The following is a 16,500-nucleotide window of genomic DNA, read 5'->3' on the forward strand; positions in this document are numbered from 1 at the left end:
GATGAGATGTTGAGCTACATTCTTACACCGATTTATAAAATTAAACCATCAATTATTTATTTATTTATTTATTTTTTTACAAAAATCATCTTCAACAAATGCAATGAAAACAATAAGTATTAATAGTAGTAACAGATAAAAATTTTTTAAAAGTATGGGTCTTTTATATTATGCACACCACCCTTTTATTATACATTATTTATGAATTGTTGCAGTTTTTTCCACATATTTGCTTGAGTTTGGACCTATGATCACTCGACTACAATTAGCATTTTTCCTGTTAAACACCATAAGTTTACAATAAATAGGACAAATTTAGCTTAAACTGGTCGTGTCATCTGTAACAATGCTTTTCAATATTGGTTTTACAGTGTTATATGGAAACTAACAACAAATCAAAACCACCTTAACTTCACAAAGAAACATATAATAGTAGAATATTAATAAAATGCAAACTTTCACTTATTATTTCGCAGTTAGGTCATCCAAAAGCAGACTTTCTATATAAAGAAAAGTAATCTAAAGTACTTTTAAAAACTATGCTATACACTTAATTTACACATTTAACATGTTGTAATAACTAAAACTTATCTAAAATATACTTCAAATAATGGAAAATTATTATGCAGTGGCCAAAAAACTACTACATTCCTGTAAATTTTGCTGAAATGGATCATTTTGGCACAACTGATGCACCATAAAAATTGACACCTATAGTAGTACAATAGCGGTCTGCTTGTACTGCACTCCTTATGGTATCTCCTTTTGGCCACACCACATGTAAAAAGATGATGTCAAATAATGTTATCTTATCATTAAAGAGAAATACAATAACAGAACTATCAGCACAGAACAAGTTATTATGTATATTTAGACAAACAGAAAATACCAGATTGCTACCTTATCTGCAAGCCATACAGGCCAACTTAGGTAACAGTTTTACAAAATTATTAATGCACAACATTATTAATTCATTTAATATGATGTTTTAAATGATTTTAATCATAATTTTGTATATGAGTAAATCCATGAGAAATAACAAAAAACAGGATGTGGGTGCATAACAGAAGAACCAAAATATTTGATGATAAGCAGATGAAAATGGAAATTGAATCATGTTTGCATAAATAAAAGCTACTGCAAGGAAATTTATAATCTGAAGGTCATCTGAGAGGAACAGACAGGATCTGATCGCTATTTAATAAAAAAATAAATAAATAAAATTTACCCTGTTAAAAAATAAAAAATCCCAAGCCAAAAATAAGAAAACCTATGACCCACATAAACTAATAAACAATAAAGCTTATGAAGAAAGAACCAAGAATATGAGAATCACATATAATTTAGAATCACATATAATCTCCCGACTAAAAGAAATAACTGAACCAAATACTAGCTTCAATAAACCCAAGGAAAAAACATCAATGATGGAATGGTGAGTGCGATAAGACATTTGAGAATAGACACCAAGCCTGGTTAAAGCAAAAAAACAAAACAATCAAATCTAGAATTTATAAAACAAAGAAAAATCCAAAAAGACATAATTCTACAAATAAAAACAAGTGGCAAGAAAACAGATTAAAGAGATTATTCCAAGATATTTGGCAAACAACTCCAAAGATATAATTTCCCAATTCTAATGTTACGAGATAAAAGTGATAAAATGGGACACAGAAATAAATAAAATGCAGAAATTTTAGTGGAAGCATTTAAAAAGCTAATTAATTGCAATGTTCCCCCAGAATGCCTCCAAATAAACATAAAAAGACCAATAAAAACACCAACAGAAAATATAAACCTACTGACAATCCACAAATTACAATCCACAAATATACCCTTTCCTTTATGTGCAACAGATAATTCTCCAGTAGGTAGTGTACAAAAAACATGTTAATTGTTATTGTCATTATACAATTTTAAAAAATTTGTATTCCTGTTGCAGGTAACATTAAACGCACATTTTTTTTGCCCATTGCTAAACGATGAGACAAAAAACGAAAAGAGATAAAATGATCAAAAATGTGTAGATGAGTTATGTTACACACGATAACAACAAAAACACATTGATCTGTTATGTTGCCAAATGACTAAGTAAAAAGTTGTGGTGAGACCGGTAGCCAAGCCTCTGTCAAAATCGATGTCAGCGCTTGTTCCAAGGTCGGCTGAGAGATGCATGGCAGTAAGAGAATGTTTAAAAATGCGATGTCAAACATATAGGTCTAAAATTAAAAAAACCCTCACCTGTCATAAAATTCTCAAACTCCAGACATTTTTGTAACCCTGGAGAGCACTAAAAAATTAAGACTGTTCGGGCTAATCCTGGATTTATGATAAGACTACAAAAAAAACAGACAAATGACACAAAATGAAAAGAGTATTTACAGGTGAGGAAAGAAGGGAGAGATCAGAATGAATGAAGAGGTACTGGGAAATTTGAAAGAGCAGATCAGTGTGCTCATCAAAGAAGATATCTGGACACAGATTGTTTAAAGTGGTCCAATGAGGCCATAAAATTAAAATTATAATAAACAGATGAAAAAAAATCAATTTTCTACATACTATTTTGTGTATGTTTTATTATGGATAATATAAATGTAACCTAAAAAAATAAGTTACAGATTCACAAATTTAATAAGCCTCTAATGAAAATGTATCCCATATCTCTCTGCTCTGGTCTGCTTTCAGGAGTGAGGTCAATGCTATACCCTCTCGCACTGCAGCTCCATTACAAAGTTCTCCACACATCCATTGTCATCCTAACAGCAAATATCTCAGCTAACTGAGACTCACAAATATTTCAGCTAACTGAGATTCAATGCCAAAAGGCCTATCTTGGCAAAGTACCCAGGCGAGCCCCTAACTACCCAAGTTGTTATTCTATTTATGCATCTATAACAGCATCAGACACCTTCAGCTATCCTCCGCAGGGCTAAGAATCTGAGGAAGCCAGCAACTATGTTCCATTTTCTGTTAGTTTTCCAATTAACTTGCATATCAAAAAGTGACCCTCACAAGCTCTCTAACTATTTTTGATATGTTCAGATTCATCCTAGGATGGGCATATAAGACATGGCGCAAGCCATCAATGGTCCTACTCTCTGGACACAAGTCTAAATTAATCAAACCAAATCTGGCCAACCTACCTGGAAAAGCACCTTGTCAAAAAAAAAAACTAATATGCCGATTGGGGGAAATCTACATAACGCCATGCATACTTTTTCACAATGGAAAAAATACCATGGATTCAGTCCATCTGACCTGCCACAAATGGAAACCTGGGTCGTCTATTTCTTATATGCGGACAGAGGTAAGTTGGTCTACCTTCTTGGCATTATAACGTAATTGGTGCTCAGTCGCATGGATGGGCTTAATACCAGAAATAACTAGGACAACCTCTAAGAGAAACAGTCCTATAGGCACTAATCCCACATAACAATAGGAGCCGCTGGGCTCAACAAAATATTCCTATAACAGTTGTACCACATTTGATGAGCTCAGACAGGTGTAGCATATAACACTATACTTCCCATATACCCTTACAACACATGGTTCTGAAATTAAGCCCCCAATCGGGGTGAACTGCTGTCTGAACACTGAAGAAAGCAGAACAAGCCTTTTTGGCAGCATATTTTTGGCAAAGTGCTCCCTTAATTGAAGATTTTCATCAAGGATAAGACATAGGTACTTCTGCAGCGAGACATACCTAATTCAGTGACCTGCCATTGATACACGAGCCCATCATGTAACAGTTAGTTTGCCTTTGAGCAACATCAACGTTGTTTTCTTTGGGCTATACATCATCTTATGTTGTAAACTCCACAACTGGAGTATTTTGCTAGCCTGGGCTGCCCTGAATTCAGTCTCATTCCTTGAATCTCCTTTAATCAGCAAAAGCCCATCTGGGATCTTCATACACAATTACGTGGCATCTACTGGGTAACCTCAACTGCATCAAAGAATCAAATTCAATAACCAGGGTAGAGATCCTAAAACACTGTCATGTGGGTAACTTTTAGATACTGTTTTTGCTATTTCTGAGTCGCTGTATTGAAGAACAACAGTCTCGATTGCTGAAATAACTGTATAACATTCCCTCATTCTCATTCTGCATACAGTCACACTTCTGTTGCTGAAATAGGGCAGAGGGCCACCATAAATTACTAAAAGCACCTAATATGTCCAAAGCGATACAAAGACATTCAGATTCAGTAGAAGAAACAATACTCATGATCTTCAAAATAGCATTTTCCATGCTCCTGCCTGGATGAAAACCATACTGATCATCCATCTACAACTTTTTAGAATTTAATCCAGTAGTAATACAAAGATACAAAACCTTTCCAATAGCTGGCAGGAGCATAGAAGAGAAGCTAACACTGGGGAAACCTTGTCACCAGCTTGAAAGAATTTAAGAACACCTTTTCTACAGCAAACAGGAAAATAGCCAGCAAAGAGCATTAAAAATTCTAGTCGAAGTACCAACAAAAATTCCAACAGAACTGAAAAGGAACTGCTGCACTGTGGATTCCATTGAAACCTAGGTTTCTTCCTACCAGAACTGAAAATTACCTGACGTACCTCTGCCTTTGAAATTTACACAGATAAAACATGAGAACGAAAAATAGCAACTTAACTCTTCGACTTGCAGATTATACAAGGTTTTATTAGTCACTTAATGTGGCAACAAATCATTTAATAGAATATTTAAAATCTCAGCTTTATTAGAACAACATTTTGCTGGGTTGAGGGAGCCCACAAAAGAATATTTTTTGTTGCACTTATACTCTAGGACTCTATACACAACACCCCAAGGATCCTATTTCCTTGCTGTCTAACAAAAGGACCCCAAGAATCCATTTTTGGTGTCCTGACCAAATGAAAATATTCAGACCTCTGTCTTCAATAATGAAATGATTCATTAGCTGTTTCAACAAAAACAACTGTCTGGTCCACCAATTAAAAACAAGATAATGACAAAGAGTAATGACAACTGTCATTAGTCTTTGTCATTGTCAGAAGGACTTTGACAACTGTTTAGTCAACATAGAGGCAGTTCCTCTACAGATGATTGTCCAAGTATGTAGCACCATCCTTACATCTAATAGCTGAAGTGTGAACTATTTTTTTAAGGCTCAAGGATGTAACTCTGGCATAGGATTTTATTTCTTATTCAGGAGTTACACAACAAGCCAAACTAATAGCTGAGCTGCCTATCAAATGAAATTAAACTGAGTAAATGTAATTTCCTAATCGCAGTATATTTGCATATGTAATGTACACTGGAGATTACAGTCTATAATTAAATTTCATTTTAGTTGAAAAAAAATCTTGTGCCATATTATTAATTAAACTACAGTATCAAGACGTAAACATATAGATACTTTGATAATACTTCTTACCCGATATTCGGGATTGGGTGCTTAGAACATAGATGGATCATAGACTGCCATTTTGTTCTATCTCTAAAATAACTTCTTTTGTAATCCTTTCCACCTCCATATTCTAACTCATATCTTTCTTCACATTATGTAGCTGGTTTTTCCTTAGTTTTCCTTTCAGCCTCTTTTTACTTATCCCTAATCATAAATTTTCAGTCTTGTTCTTACTTTTGTCATTCTCTTTAACATATTTGAATACTGCTCTGTCTTTCCAGTCAAAATTTTTTCTTTATTTTTAAGAGCACTTTATTTTTTTGCAAGTTTGCTAGTATTTATTAAAATCAACAAAGCAGTCACAAAATTTGGACGTACCTATCAAAAACTCTATAATTTGAATATTTTTTAGGAATTATAATTTGATTTTAATTTGAATTTGAAAATTCACATTACTACTTTTACTAGATATCCATAATATTTTTTTAAGTTACAGATATTTTCTATGTTCCTGTATAAAATCCAATAAATTTGTAAGTAAACTAGTTCCGCGTTTGGAACTATATAGATAAAATCTCGTAGCAATCTCATAACACTTTATGTAAAATCTGTTGCATATATGATTTATTAGGAATGGTTTACTTTCCCAGCGAAGATAGCTAGAATAGATATTATATATATTGATTTCTTTTTGCATTACATTTCTCAAAATTTCAATGGTTATTTACATTACTTATCTAATTTTACCGTAATCTATTATACGACATAATTTAATATTTAAACTGAGTATCATTACAGTAAAAAGCATCACCATGGATCAAAAAATCAAAACCATGGATCGAAAAATTTTTGATTTTTAGTTTATTGTCCCAAAATGAAGTTTAAAACGTCCTATTTCCAATGGCATTTGAATCATCTATCTGTGATGTATATAAAAGTTTTTATGATTTTATTGTTAACACATGTTTTTCATTTTATTACAAAATGTTGACTTTCAGCTGTTTTCATTTATTTTATTATTTTTCCTCTTGATTATTTTTATGTTTTACTACTATATTTGTTTTTAAAGTTAGTATCATTGCTTCTCACTAGTTTATAACATAACTTTATTTAATAGTGTTATAGTTGGTGGGTTTGTGGCAAAAAAGAGGCCATACCTCTCCTAATGGTGTAGTAACAGTAAAATCTGTTTATACAGGCAGTGTTGGACGTGTCAGTACTATCAAAACATTGTTTGTGTCCAGAGAAATTAAAAAATGTACATATTGATTCCTACAAAGCAAATTACTCTGGTGAAAGCATATATTGGAAGTGACAGGCGCCGCGCTAGAGATATTTCACTGCTTGGAGGATCTTACAATGTGAAATACATCAAGAACTTGGGCAATGATGATTCTTCTGTCTTCCAGACAGTTACTAATTCTTATCCCTATGGTCCTGATATTACAATCGAAAAAGTAGAATGTGTTGGGCATGTTTAAAAGTGGATGGGCACCTGATTAAGAGCATTAAAATCCCGATACAAGCCCAAAAGAAAAAAACTTTCTAATGGAATATCTATTGGTGGGAAGAATAGACTTACAGATGCTATAGTATTAAAATTGTAGTTATACTATGGCTCAGCAATCAGGTGAACTACTGTTAGTTTTTCAGCTGTGAGGCAGGCAATTTGGGGTGAGTTTTATCATGTACACCCCAGTAACAAAGAACCCATGCATCAACTTTGCCCATCATCCGATGATACATGGTGTAAGTACCAGGATGCTGAAAGAAGGAAAATACCTTACGATCATAATCAGCAATTTCATTTGAATAAAATAATCATTGATGAAATTAAGTCAATTTTCAAGGATTTATCTGATTGTGTGTTGCTGGAAAAATGTTTATCTGGGAAAAACTCAAAATGTCAATGAATATTTGAACAATACGATTTGGTGGACAATACAAACCTTTGTTTGTATTAAAACTCATCATTTTGGAATATATGACACCATTTGCAAGTTTAATGACTGCAATATAGTGTTTTGACTTTAGAAGAAATGAAATTAAATCAAGGCAAATACACACATGATGCAATAAAAAAACTAGATGAGGAGCGAGTGAGATACAGTGAGCGAGACATCCAACAACTTGAGAAAAAGATTAGGCGGAAGAGGAATCTCAGGAGAAGAAAATTAGAGGACAGTTATAACTGCAGGAAGACCATCTTATAACAATGGACAGTACTAAACGTATCTTTTCTGTTTATAAAACGTTTTAGATGCAGTGCAGTGTTTATGAAAATTAATTTTTTTGTATTTAGATAAACTTTTCTTGGCTACTATAAAAGAGAGAGAAACTTGAATTTTTTTGGGAATGTACAACTCACTTTGCTCTTTCAACTGAATGTACAGTTTTAAAACATTTTAAATATTTTTTTGAAAAAAAAGTAAAATTTTAATGTAAAAAAAACAATTTTTTTTTTAATTACTGAAATTTTATTTTTACTCCAAATGTAAAGTTGTACATTCAAAATATGTAAAACATATCAACTTAAAATAAAAAAAAAGTTAGGTATGTACCTTATTTGGTTCAAGAGAAAAGTGTACCTACGTTAATATTGTGTTAGATTGGGATCCACGATGCCTTTAAAGCAGTGTAAATTAACAAATATTTATTCTGCAAAATAACTATATCAACTAATATGTACTAACCGGCATCAATTACTGCTTTACTTGGTGATACAGCAGCCGACAGTAATAAATTATGAGGTCTGAATGCAGTTTTCAATTCTTTAACAAACAATCCAAAACTTTCTTTATCAGAATCTGGTCCTTTTTCACAATTAACCTGTAGATCATAAAAGAATAAGATTTAATGAAATACACAAAATTTCATGAAATAACAAGAAATCCAAAAGTCACAACCCAAATCTGTAAAATGTACCTCTCGGTATCTCTGGTAATGAAAATTGTAGGGAATTATTATTATACTATCGATACAATAAATGTTTCCCTTTAGATAAGCATTTCTCAACCTGGGGGTCGCGGTGATATAAAAGCGGGATGCGAAATTGGCCTATAACTTACACGTAAATAATAATGAACTCATTTTATAAGAAAAAAAATCTATTATAAACATTTTACTTACATTTATTAGCTACACGTGGAAAGAAAATAAACTAATTAGATGGTTGCATTTGTTTTTCATTTAAAAGTTTCTACATACGTGGGTCTATATTACAAACACACAAAAGCAAATCGTTTTCAATGGATAAAAGACAATTCCTATATTTAATTTTCAGCGCAACCAAAGACGAAACCCCCTTTTCAGACCTGGTGATTTTTTTTTTGTCTTCAGTCATTTGCCGCAATACCTCCTCATTTGTCACTTTATCCACCCATCTGATTATTAACATTCTCCTATAGCACCACATTTCAAAAGCTTCTAACCTTTTCTTCTCAGATACTCCGATTGTCCAAGTTTCAGTTCCATATAAAGCGACACTCCAAACATACACTTTCAAAAATCTTTTCCTGACATTTAAATTAATTTTTGATGTAAACAACTTATATTTCTTACTGAAGGCTCGTTTAGCTTGTGCTATTCGGCATTTTATATCGCTCCTGCTTCGTCCATCTTTAGTAATTCTACTTCCCAAATAACAAAATTCTTCTACCTCCGTAATCTTTTCTCCTCCTATTTTCACATTCAGTGGTCCATCTTTGTTATTTCTACTACATTTCATTACTTTTGTTTTGTTCTTGTTTATTTTCATGCGATAGTTCTTGCGTAGGACTTCATCTATGCCGTTCATTGTTTCTTCTAAATCCTTTTTATTCTCGGCTAGAATTACTATATCATCAGCAAATCGTAGGATCTTTATCTTTTCACCTTGTACTGTTACTCCGAATCTAAATTGTTCTTTAACATCATTAACTGCTAGTTCCATGTAAAGATTAAAAAGTAACGGAGACAGGGAACACCCTTGTCGGACTCCCTTTCTTATTACGGCTTCTTTCTTATGTTCTTCAATTGCTACTGTTGCTGTTTGGTTCCTGTACATGTTAGCAATTTTTCTTCTATCTCTATATTTAACCCTATATTTTTTAAAATGCTGAACATTTTATTCCAGCCTACGTTATCAAATGCCTTTTCTAGGTCTATAAACGCCAAGTATGTTGGTTCGTTTTTCTTTAATCTTCCTTCTACTATTAATCTGAGGCCTAAAATTGTTTCCCTTGCCCCTATACTTTTCCTGAAACCAAATTGGTCTTCTCCTAACACTTCCTCCACTCTCCTCTCAATTCTTCTGTATAGAATATTAGTTAAGATTATTGATGCATGACTAGTTAAACTAATTGTTCTGTATTCTTCACATTTATCTGCCCCTGCTTTCTTTGGTATCATTACTATAACACTTTTTTGGAAGTCTGATGGAAATTCCCCTTTTTCATAAATATTACACACCATTTTGTATAATCTATCAATCGCTTCCTCACCTGCACTGCGCAGTAATTCTACAGGTATTCCGTCTATTCCAGGAGCCTTTCTGCCATTCAAATCTTTTAATGCTCTCTTAAATTCAGATCTCAGTATTGTTTCTCCCATTTCATCCTCCTCAACTTCCTCTTCTTCCTCTATAAAACCATTTTCTAATTCATTTCCTCCGTATAACTCTTCAATATATTCCACCCATCTATCGACTTTACCTTTCGTATTATATATAGGTGTACCATCTTTGTTTAACACATTATTAGATTTTAATTTATGTACCCCAAAATTTTCCTTAACTTTCCTGTATGCTCCGTCTATTTTACCAATGTTCATTTCTCTTTCCACTTCTGAACACTTTTCTTTAATCCACTCTTCTTTCGCCAGTTTGCACTTCCTGTTTATAGCATTTCTTAATTGCCGATAGTTCCTTTTACTTTCTTCATCACTAGCATTCTTATATTTTCTACGTTCATCCATCAGCTGCAATATATCGTCTGAAACCCAAGGTTTTCTACCAGTTCTCTTTATTCCACCTAAGTTTGCTTCTGCTGATTTAAGAATTTCCTTTTTAACATTCTCCCATTCTTCTTCTACATTTTCTACCTTATCTTTTTTACTCAGACCTCTTGCGATGTCCTCCTCAAAAATCTTCTTTACCTCCTCTTCCTCAAGCTTCTCTAAATTCCACCGATTCATCTGACACCTTTTCGTCAGGTTTTTAAACCCCAATCTACATTTCATTATCACCAAATTATGGTCGCTATCAATGTCTGCTCCAGGGTAAGTTTTGCAGTCCACGAGTTGATTTCTAAATCTTTGCTTAACCATGATATAATCTATCTGATACCTTGCAGTATTGCCTGGCTTTTTCCAAGTGTATATTCTTCTATTATGATTTTTAAATTGGGTGTTGGCAATTACTAAATTATACTTCATGCAAAACTCTATAAGTCGGTCCCCTCTTTCATTCCTTTTGCCCAGCCCGTATTCACCTTTTCCAATGCTTGCATTCCAATCTCCAACTATTATTAAATTTTCATCTCCTTTTACGTGTTTAATTGCTTCATCAATCTCTTCGTATACACATTCTACCTCATCATCATCATGGGCGCTTGTAGGCATATAGACGTTAACAATCGTTGTCAGTTTAGGTTTTGATTTTATCCTTATTACAATGACTCTATCGCTATGCGTCTTGAAATACTCCACTCTCCTCCCTATCTTCTTGTTCATCACGAAACCTACTCCTGCCTGCCCATTATTTGACGCTGAGTTAATTACTCTAAAGTCACCCGACCAAAAGTCGCCTTCCTCTTCCCACCGAACCTCACTAATTCCTACTATATCCACGTTTACCCTATCCATTTCCCTTTTTAAATTCTCTAGCCTACCAAACTTTTTTAAGCTTCTAACATTCCACGCTCCGACTCGTAGAATGTTATTTTTTACTTTTCTGGTGACCCCTTCCTTAGTAGTCCCCACCCGGAGATCCGAATGGGGGACTATTTTACCTCCGGAATATTTTACCAAGGAAGGCGCCTCCATTATTGCTTTTGAAAATGCAGAGAGCCACATTTTCTTGGAAAAAAAAACAGCTGTAATTTTCCATTGCTTTCAACTGCGCAGTACTCAGAGGACTGAGTGATGTTGATATGGCCGTTTAAGTCATTGTGACTCACGCCCCTAACAACTACTGAAAGAGCTGCTGCCCTCTTTCAGGAATCATTCCTTAGTCTGGCTCTCAACAGATACCTCTCCGATATGGTTGCACCTTCGGTCCAGCTACTCTGTATTCCTGAGCACTCAAGCCCCCTCACCAACGGCAAGGTCTCATGATTCATAGAGAAGGAGACCTGGTGAAAGGGATTAATATTTTCAATGCTTCTGTGACTAAATTTCCATATTCTCTTTGACGAGCAAGCCAAAATGTATCTAAATATTCAGATGTGAATTGTAGTTACAACATTTTATCGGCAGATATTTCGATGAGCTGGTCGTGAATCTCAACCGGTAACTTAGGAGCTGCACAAATGTTTTCACTGAATGGATTTCAGTACCTATATCTTCAAGAGTTTATTTTTATCTTCTGGGAAATACTCTGTCAACTGAATTTTTAGCTCACGCAAACGCATCTTCATGCTATCCAAATCGTGGTGAATAACATAGTGTCCTAAATAAAAAAGTATTTTCTCAATATAATCGGAAATGAGAGGGAACATATCAAAATTTTTCTCTGAAGGTGAATAATCCAGATATCGAACTTCTTAATGAAAGCATGAACAACTTTGTCTGTCGTTAACAAACTGTTTTTATCACATCCTGGTAAATTTTCAAGATACGAAAAGTTGACTACTAAGCCTATTGCGGTTAGAGACCTTGTAGTAAAGGAGACTGTTTCCGTCCCCGTTGCGGTTGCACAGCCAGTGCGGTCTAAGAGGAAAAGTTACGCTGAGATGTTGAAAAAGAAAAGGGAGGCCAGTCTTCCCCGAAAAAAATCGGAGGCGTGTTCGTCAACCTCAAGGAAGGTGTAACTGAGAAAACCGGTAAAGAGATGGACGAATTTCAGGTCGTCCTTCTCAGAAGAGGTCGAGCCTGAAAATTCGTGATATACGTGAAACATAAAAGGGGTTAGTTGTCATCGCCGATGACAAAGAGATTATTAAGGTAATCAATCTCTGACTCCCTCGAGGTCGGTAAATCCGACATGAAAGTTGCTCCAGAAGAAGAGGCGTCTCAGGGTCATTATGTCATCGATTGGTGTTTGTCTGAGGACGAGTAAATGACTCTCGTAAGAGAGAAAAACGCTCAGATAACTGAAACAGCCTTTAAGGCCGAATGTGGATTATTATTTAAAACGGGTAGGCGTGAGGGTGAACACTGACATGGTGTGTTTGCAGTTAGTAATGATTTTTTTCAAAAGGTTCGTTTCAGAAGGCAGGTTGTTCATCGACTTGTCTTCATGCAAGGTCAAAGAGTATTTAGATGTTCAACAGTGTTTAAAGTGCTACCAGTATGGACACAGGGCAAAGTTTTGTAAACAGTCTCCGGCAGTGTTTTCTCATTGTGGGGATGAGGGACATAAATGAGATGAATGTCCCAAGAAGTCGGAGGGTCCAGCTTGTGCCAATTGTTAACGTCTTCGGAAGGATTCCAAGTAATCTGTGAATGGTAAAGACTGTGATTGTTATCAGAGGCTGTCACATTATACTTGAACTCTCCGGACTGTAGGGTCGATGATACTGTAAACCATTCTCTATGTTTGTCCCGGTACGAGGCTGAAGGTATCAGAGTTGTTAGGAAACTTGAGAGTGGATTCCTTCTTTGATCTGCGAGTCAACTGGAAGACTCGCAGAGACTGAACATTTGTGACTGGCTTCCTTCGTTCCCTCGGCCTGAGCAGGACGAACGAAGAGGTATAGTAGAGTGACACCCTGGGTGGCTAGGGATCGCCTGAGCAGTTGATTTCCCGAAGGTAGGCGTATGTGCACCGAGCCACGGTCAGGCGACTGCTCTGCCGAGGGCATGGGTTACCATAGAGCCGTGAGCTGTAGCGCCGTTTTGAAGAGGGCAGTTTTAAATGGGCACACGACACTGTCGGCGAGATGGTGACTGCACTGCCGAGGGCATGGATCCAATGCAACCGTGAGGTGTAGCGGCATCTCGACGACGGTTGAAAAAAGTAAATGTCACGTGGGACTGTGATGGAGCTGAGTGGGAGTAGGAGGTCTGTTCGCCTCTCCCTTGTAGACCAGACCGGAGTCCGATAATTAACCTAAGTCTGGGGTACGAACTGAAGTTGAGTTCACTAAGGGAACTAGGACTAAATTTCGTTGTTGCGAACAACTTTTGGGTATGCTGTTGTTTAACTTGCCTCGAATTACGAGACATATACTAGAAATTGGCTCTGTAACAGTAGAACTAGGCGCGGGGTTCGTGCTTCCGCGAACTCTGTTCGCTAGTTCAGAGGACAACGATGTATAGGATATTAAAGATGTCCGGACGAGGCCTACAGCGAAGGCAAAAGCTGAGTTTAAAAATTACCGATGTAAATGTCTATTGAGGCATTTATATCGGTGGCATCCCAACGAGGCCTGGCTTGTTACTATGAGATGTAAAAAGTTAGAGGGTGAAAGACGACTCCTGTTAAAGTCCATCAGAGCTTGACGGGAGGAGGGGTGGGTTGGCGACCGGAAGCGTCACAAGGCGGGTGTCTTCCCCTACGGGGTTGGGATGTACTTCAACTCATTAGAGTTAAATGGTTAAATTTGGGCAGCTAAACGCACAGGGTGCTTATGTAGTTCAGATTGAGCTTGGTGAGATTGTTCTACGTAGAGGGTTGGATGTTTTTATTGCAGCATTCATGTATTGTTTCTGGTGAACTGTCAGGTTTCTCTGTTTGGAAGAGATTCTACTGCGGCTCTGAAAACATGTCTGCTCGTTCAACAGCTCTCGAAATATCATGTTGTTTTTCATGTGGATGTTCAGAACTTGAATCTATATGTTGCAAATTCGTACTTTCGGTATAGAGACCCTGTTAAATTTGAGAGTGAGATAATCTCCTGTGATTCTCTATTACCAGACCGATCTTTACTGGTACAAATGTGAGAGCTAAGTCACTATTGTGGCATAGCGGTTTCACTGATGATGGTAGTGAGTTAGTAATAGAGGGATTTTAGCCCAACATGGTCTACAGGTATTTAATGTACCTGGTGAGTTGCCCACCTACACAAGTACGGTAGATGAGCGTTGACTGCATGGTGGAACGAACATCGATGTTACGATTGGTAGGTTTCTTCCTGCCAGTGTTTGTAACTGGAAGGTGGTGGATGATTGCTCAAGCGATAGTCGATTGATTGTTTATGAGATTGTCGGTTCGAGTGAGCACTACCGATGTAACGTTCTAGTTCAGCGGGGTCGTTTCCTGTACAGACATGCGGACTGGAGGTAATTTCGAGTTTTGGATCGGGGTGTGGAGTCTTTCGATTTGGAGGACCTGGCAGAGAGTTAGTCGGCGGCTTTCATCGATGCCGCCGAGTGCTCGATTTCCCGCAGTTCAGGTTGAGAGAAGCTTGCACCACGGTGGTGTAGGGAATTGTCAGCTTTGAAACAGGCTGTCTGTTGCTTTAGGAGAGTGTGCTGCGTGAGGGAGATCCTGAGCGGCGGGCAGTCCTTGTAGCTGATTTAGAGGTGTTAGGTTTCAGTATTTTTATAAGATTCGTACGGAGATGTGGGATTTCCTGGCGTTCCTTTTTGCATGTACAGGAAAACAAGGATCCCTGGGGGTGTCGTATACAGGGTTTTGGGACACAAACATAGAAAAGACGTTCTTCTGTCTGCTCTCTCAACCCGGCACGATTTACTTTCAGATGCGACTGAAATTTTACACAGATTACTTGACGATTTACTTCTTGATGATGATAAAGGTGGAAGTTCGCATACCATCTGGTCTCTTTTCACAAACAAAGGTTGCATCGCATAAAGTCTTTTTCAGTGCTATTTTTGAGCTGGTGTTCGAGTGTGTACCTTTTCCAGTTTCACGGTTTTACTGTCTGAGAACTGTTATAACGGTTTTGCGCCCTTGTTGTTTAGACGATTACGAGGTCGAACGTTCACGACCTGTTAGGGAACTTGAGAGAATACATTCCTTTCTGGATCTCCGTACCAACTAGATAATCCGCGAGGAACGGTCTATAGTGGCCGGTTTTCTTCGCGCCCTTGCAATGTGTAGGTCTGCAGAGGGAGTTTGATCTAGGTACTCGGGTGGCTAGGGTTCCGGCTTAGGCATTGGATTGGTTGGAGGCGCATTGGCATCGTGCGACGGTTATATTGGTATTGTTTGTGATTCGATTTGGGGCTTCCGCTGGTGGCGGGAGCTGCGCTGCTGGGGTATGGTACCGTGCGATTGGGGGCGTGGCTTCCCTCCGCCGGTGGCGGTCTTGATCGTGACTGGGTAATGCCACGCGAGATAGCATGATTGGACCGGGTGTGGGTGCGAGGTTTGTCCCCGGCTCCTGCGCGAACCGGAATGAGGTTGCGTTCCCCTTGTTAGGTGACCTGAACTGGTCGACTTATTTGGGTGTAGGTCTGAATTTCTAAGTTGCGTAAAACACAATTTTGATTGGTACGAGTGTAGCACTGATTTAACTTTAAACTCGTTCGTTTTCTGAGGAATTCACAGTCACGAACGGTTGTCAAATCTGTACTAGGCGCGGGGTCCGCGGTTTCAGTTAGTTAGTTGGAGGGAATCAAGTTAGGTTGGATGTGAAGATGTCCGTTTGAGGCCTTTGTGAAGGCGAAATTTGATATGTATTTACTGATGCAAATGTCTGCCGAAGCATTTACATCGGTGGCATCCCGACCGAGGCCTGGTTGATGACTGTGAGATGTAATCAGTTAGAGGGTCTAAAGATGACCTCCGGTAAAGCCCCTCAGGGCTTGGACGAACGGGGTGGTGTGGCGACCGGTAACGTCACAAGGTGTGTCTTCTCCCAACGGGTTGGGATACCATCTGCGGGTGCGGCCTGAGGTCGTTCATTTTCGCAGTGGTGTACTTGGATTGTACTTGGACATTGTACTTGGATATTACTGAGGCCTAGGTGCGTCAAGCTATTTGTAGTTTAGGTAGCGGCAAGGCCCCAAGCTTTGATGTCAT

At 37.3% G+C, this 16,500-nt stretch overlaps 1 protein-coding gene across 1 annotated transcript in view; it reads right to left on the minus strand.

The window, feature by feature from the left end:
* Cht10 (Chitinase 10) overlaps positions 1-16,500 on the minus strand; it is a 130,800-nt gene that overhangs the window by 22,488 nt on the left and 91,812 nt on the right. The window contains exon 20 of the mRNA XM_075376203.1: positions 8,066-8,201. Coding sequence (XP_075232318.1) covers positions 8,066-8,201 — 136 coding nt within the window. The remainder of the gene's footprint in view (positions 1-8,065; positions 8,202-16,500) is intronic.

This window comes from Lycorma delicatula, chromosome 9 (assembly GCF_047948215.1).
Source record: "Lycorma delicatula isolate Av1 chromosome 9, ASM4794821v1, whole genome shotgun sequence".
NCBI lineage: Eukaryota > Metazoa > Arthropoda > Insecta > Hemiptera > Fulgoridae > Lycorma > Lycorma delicatula.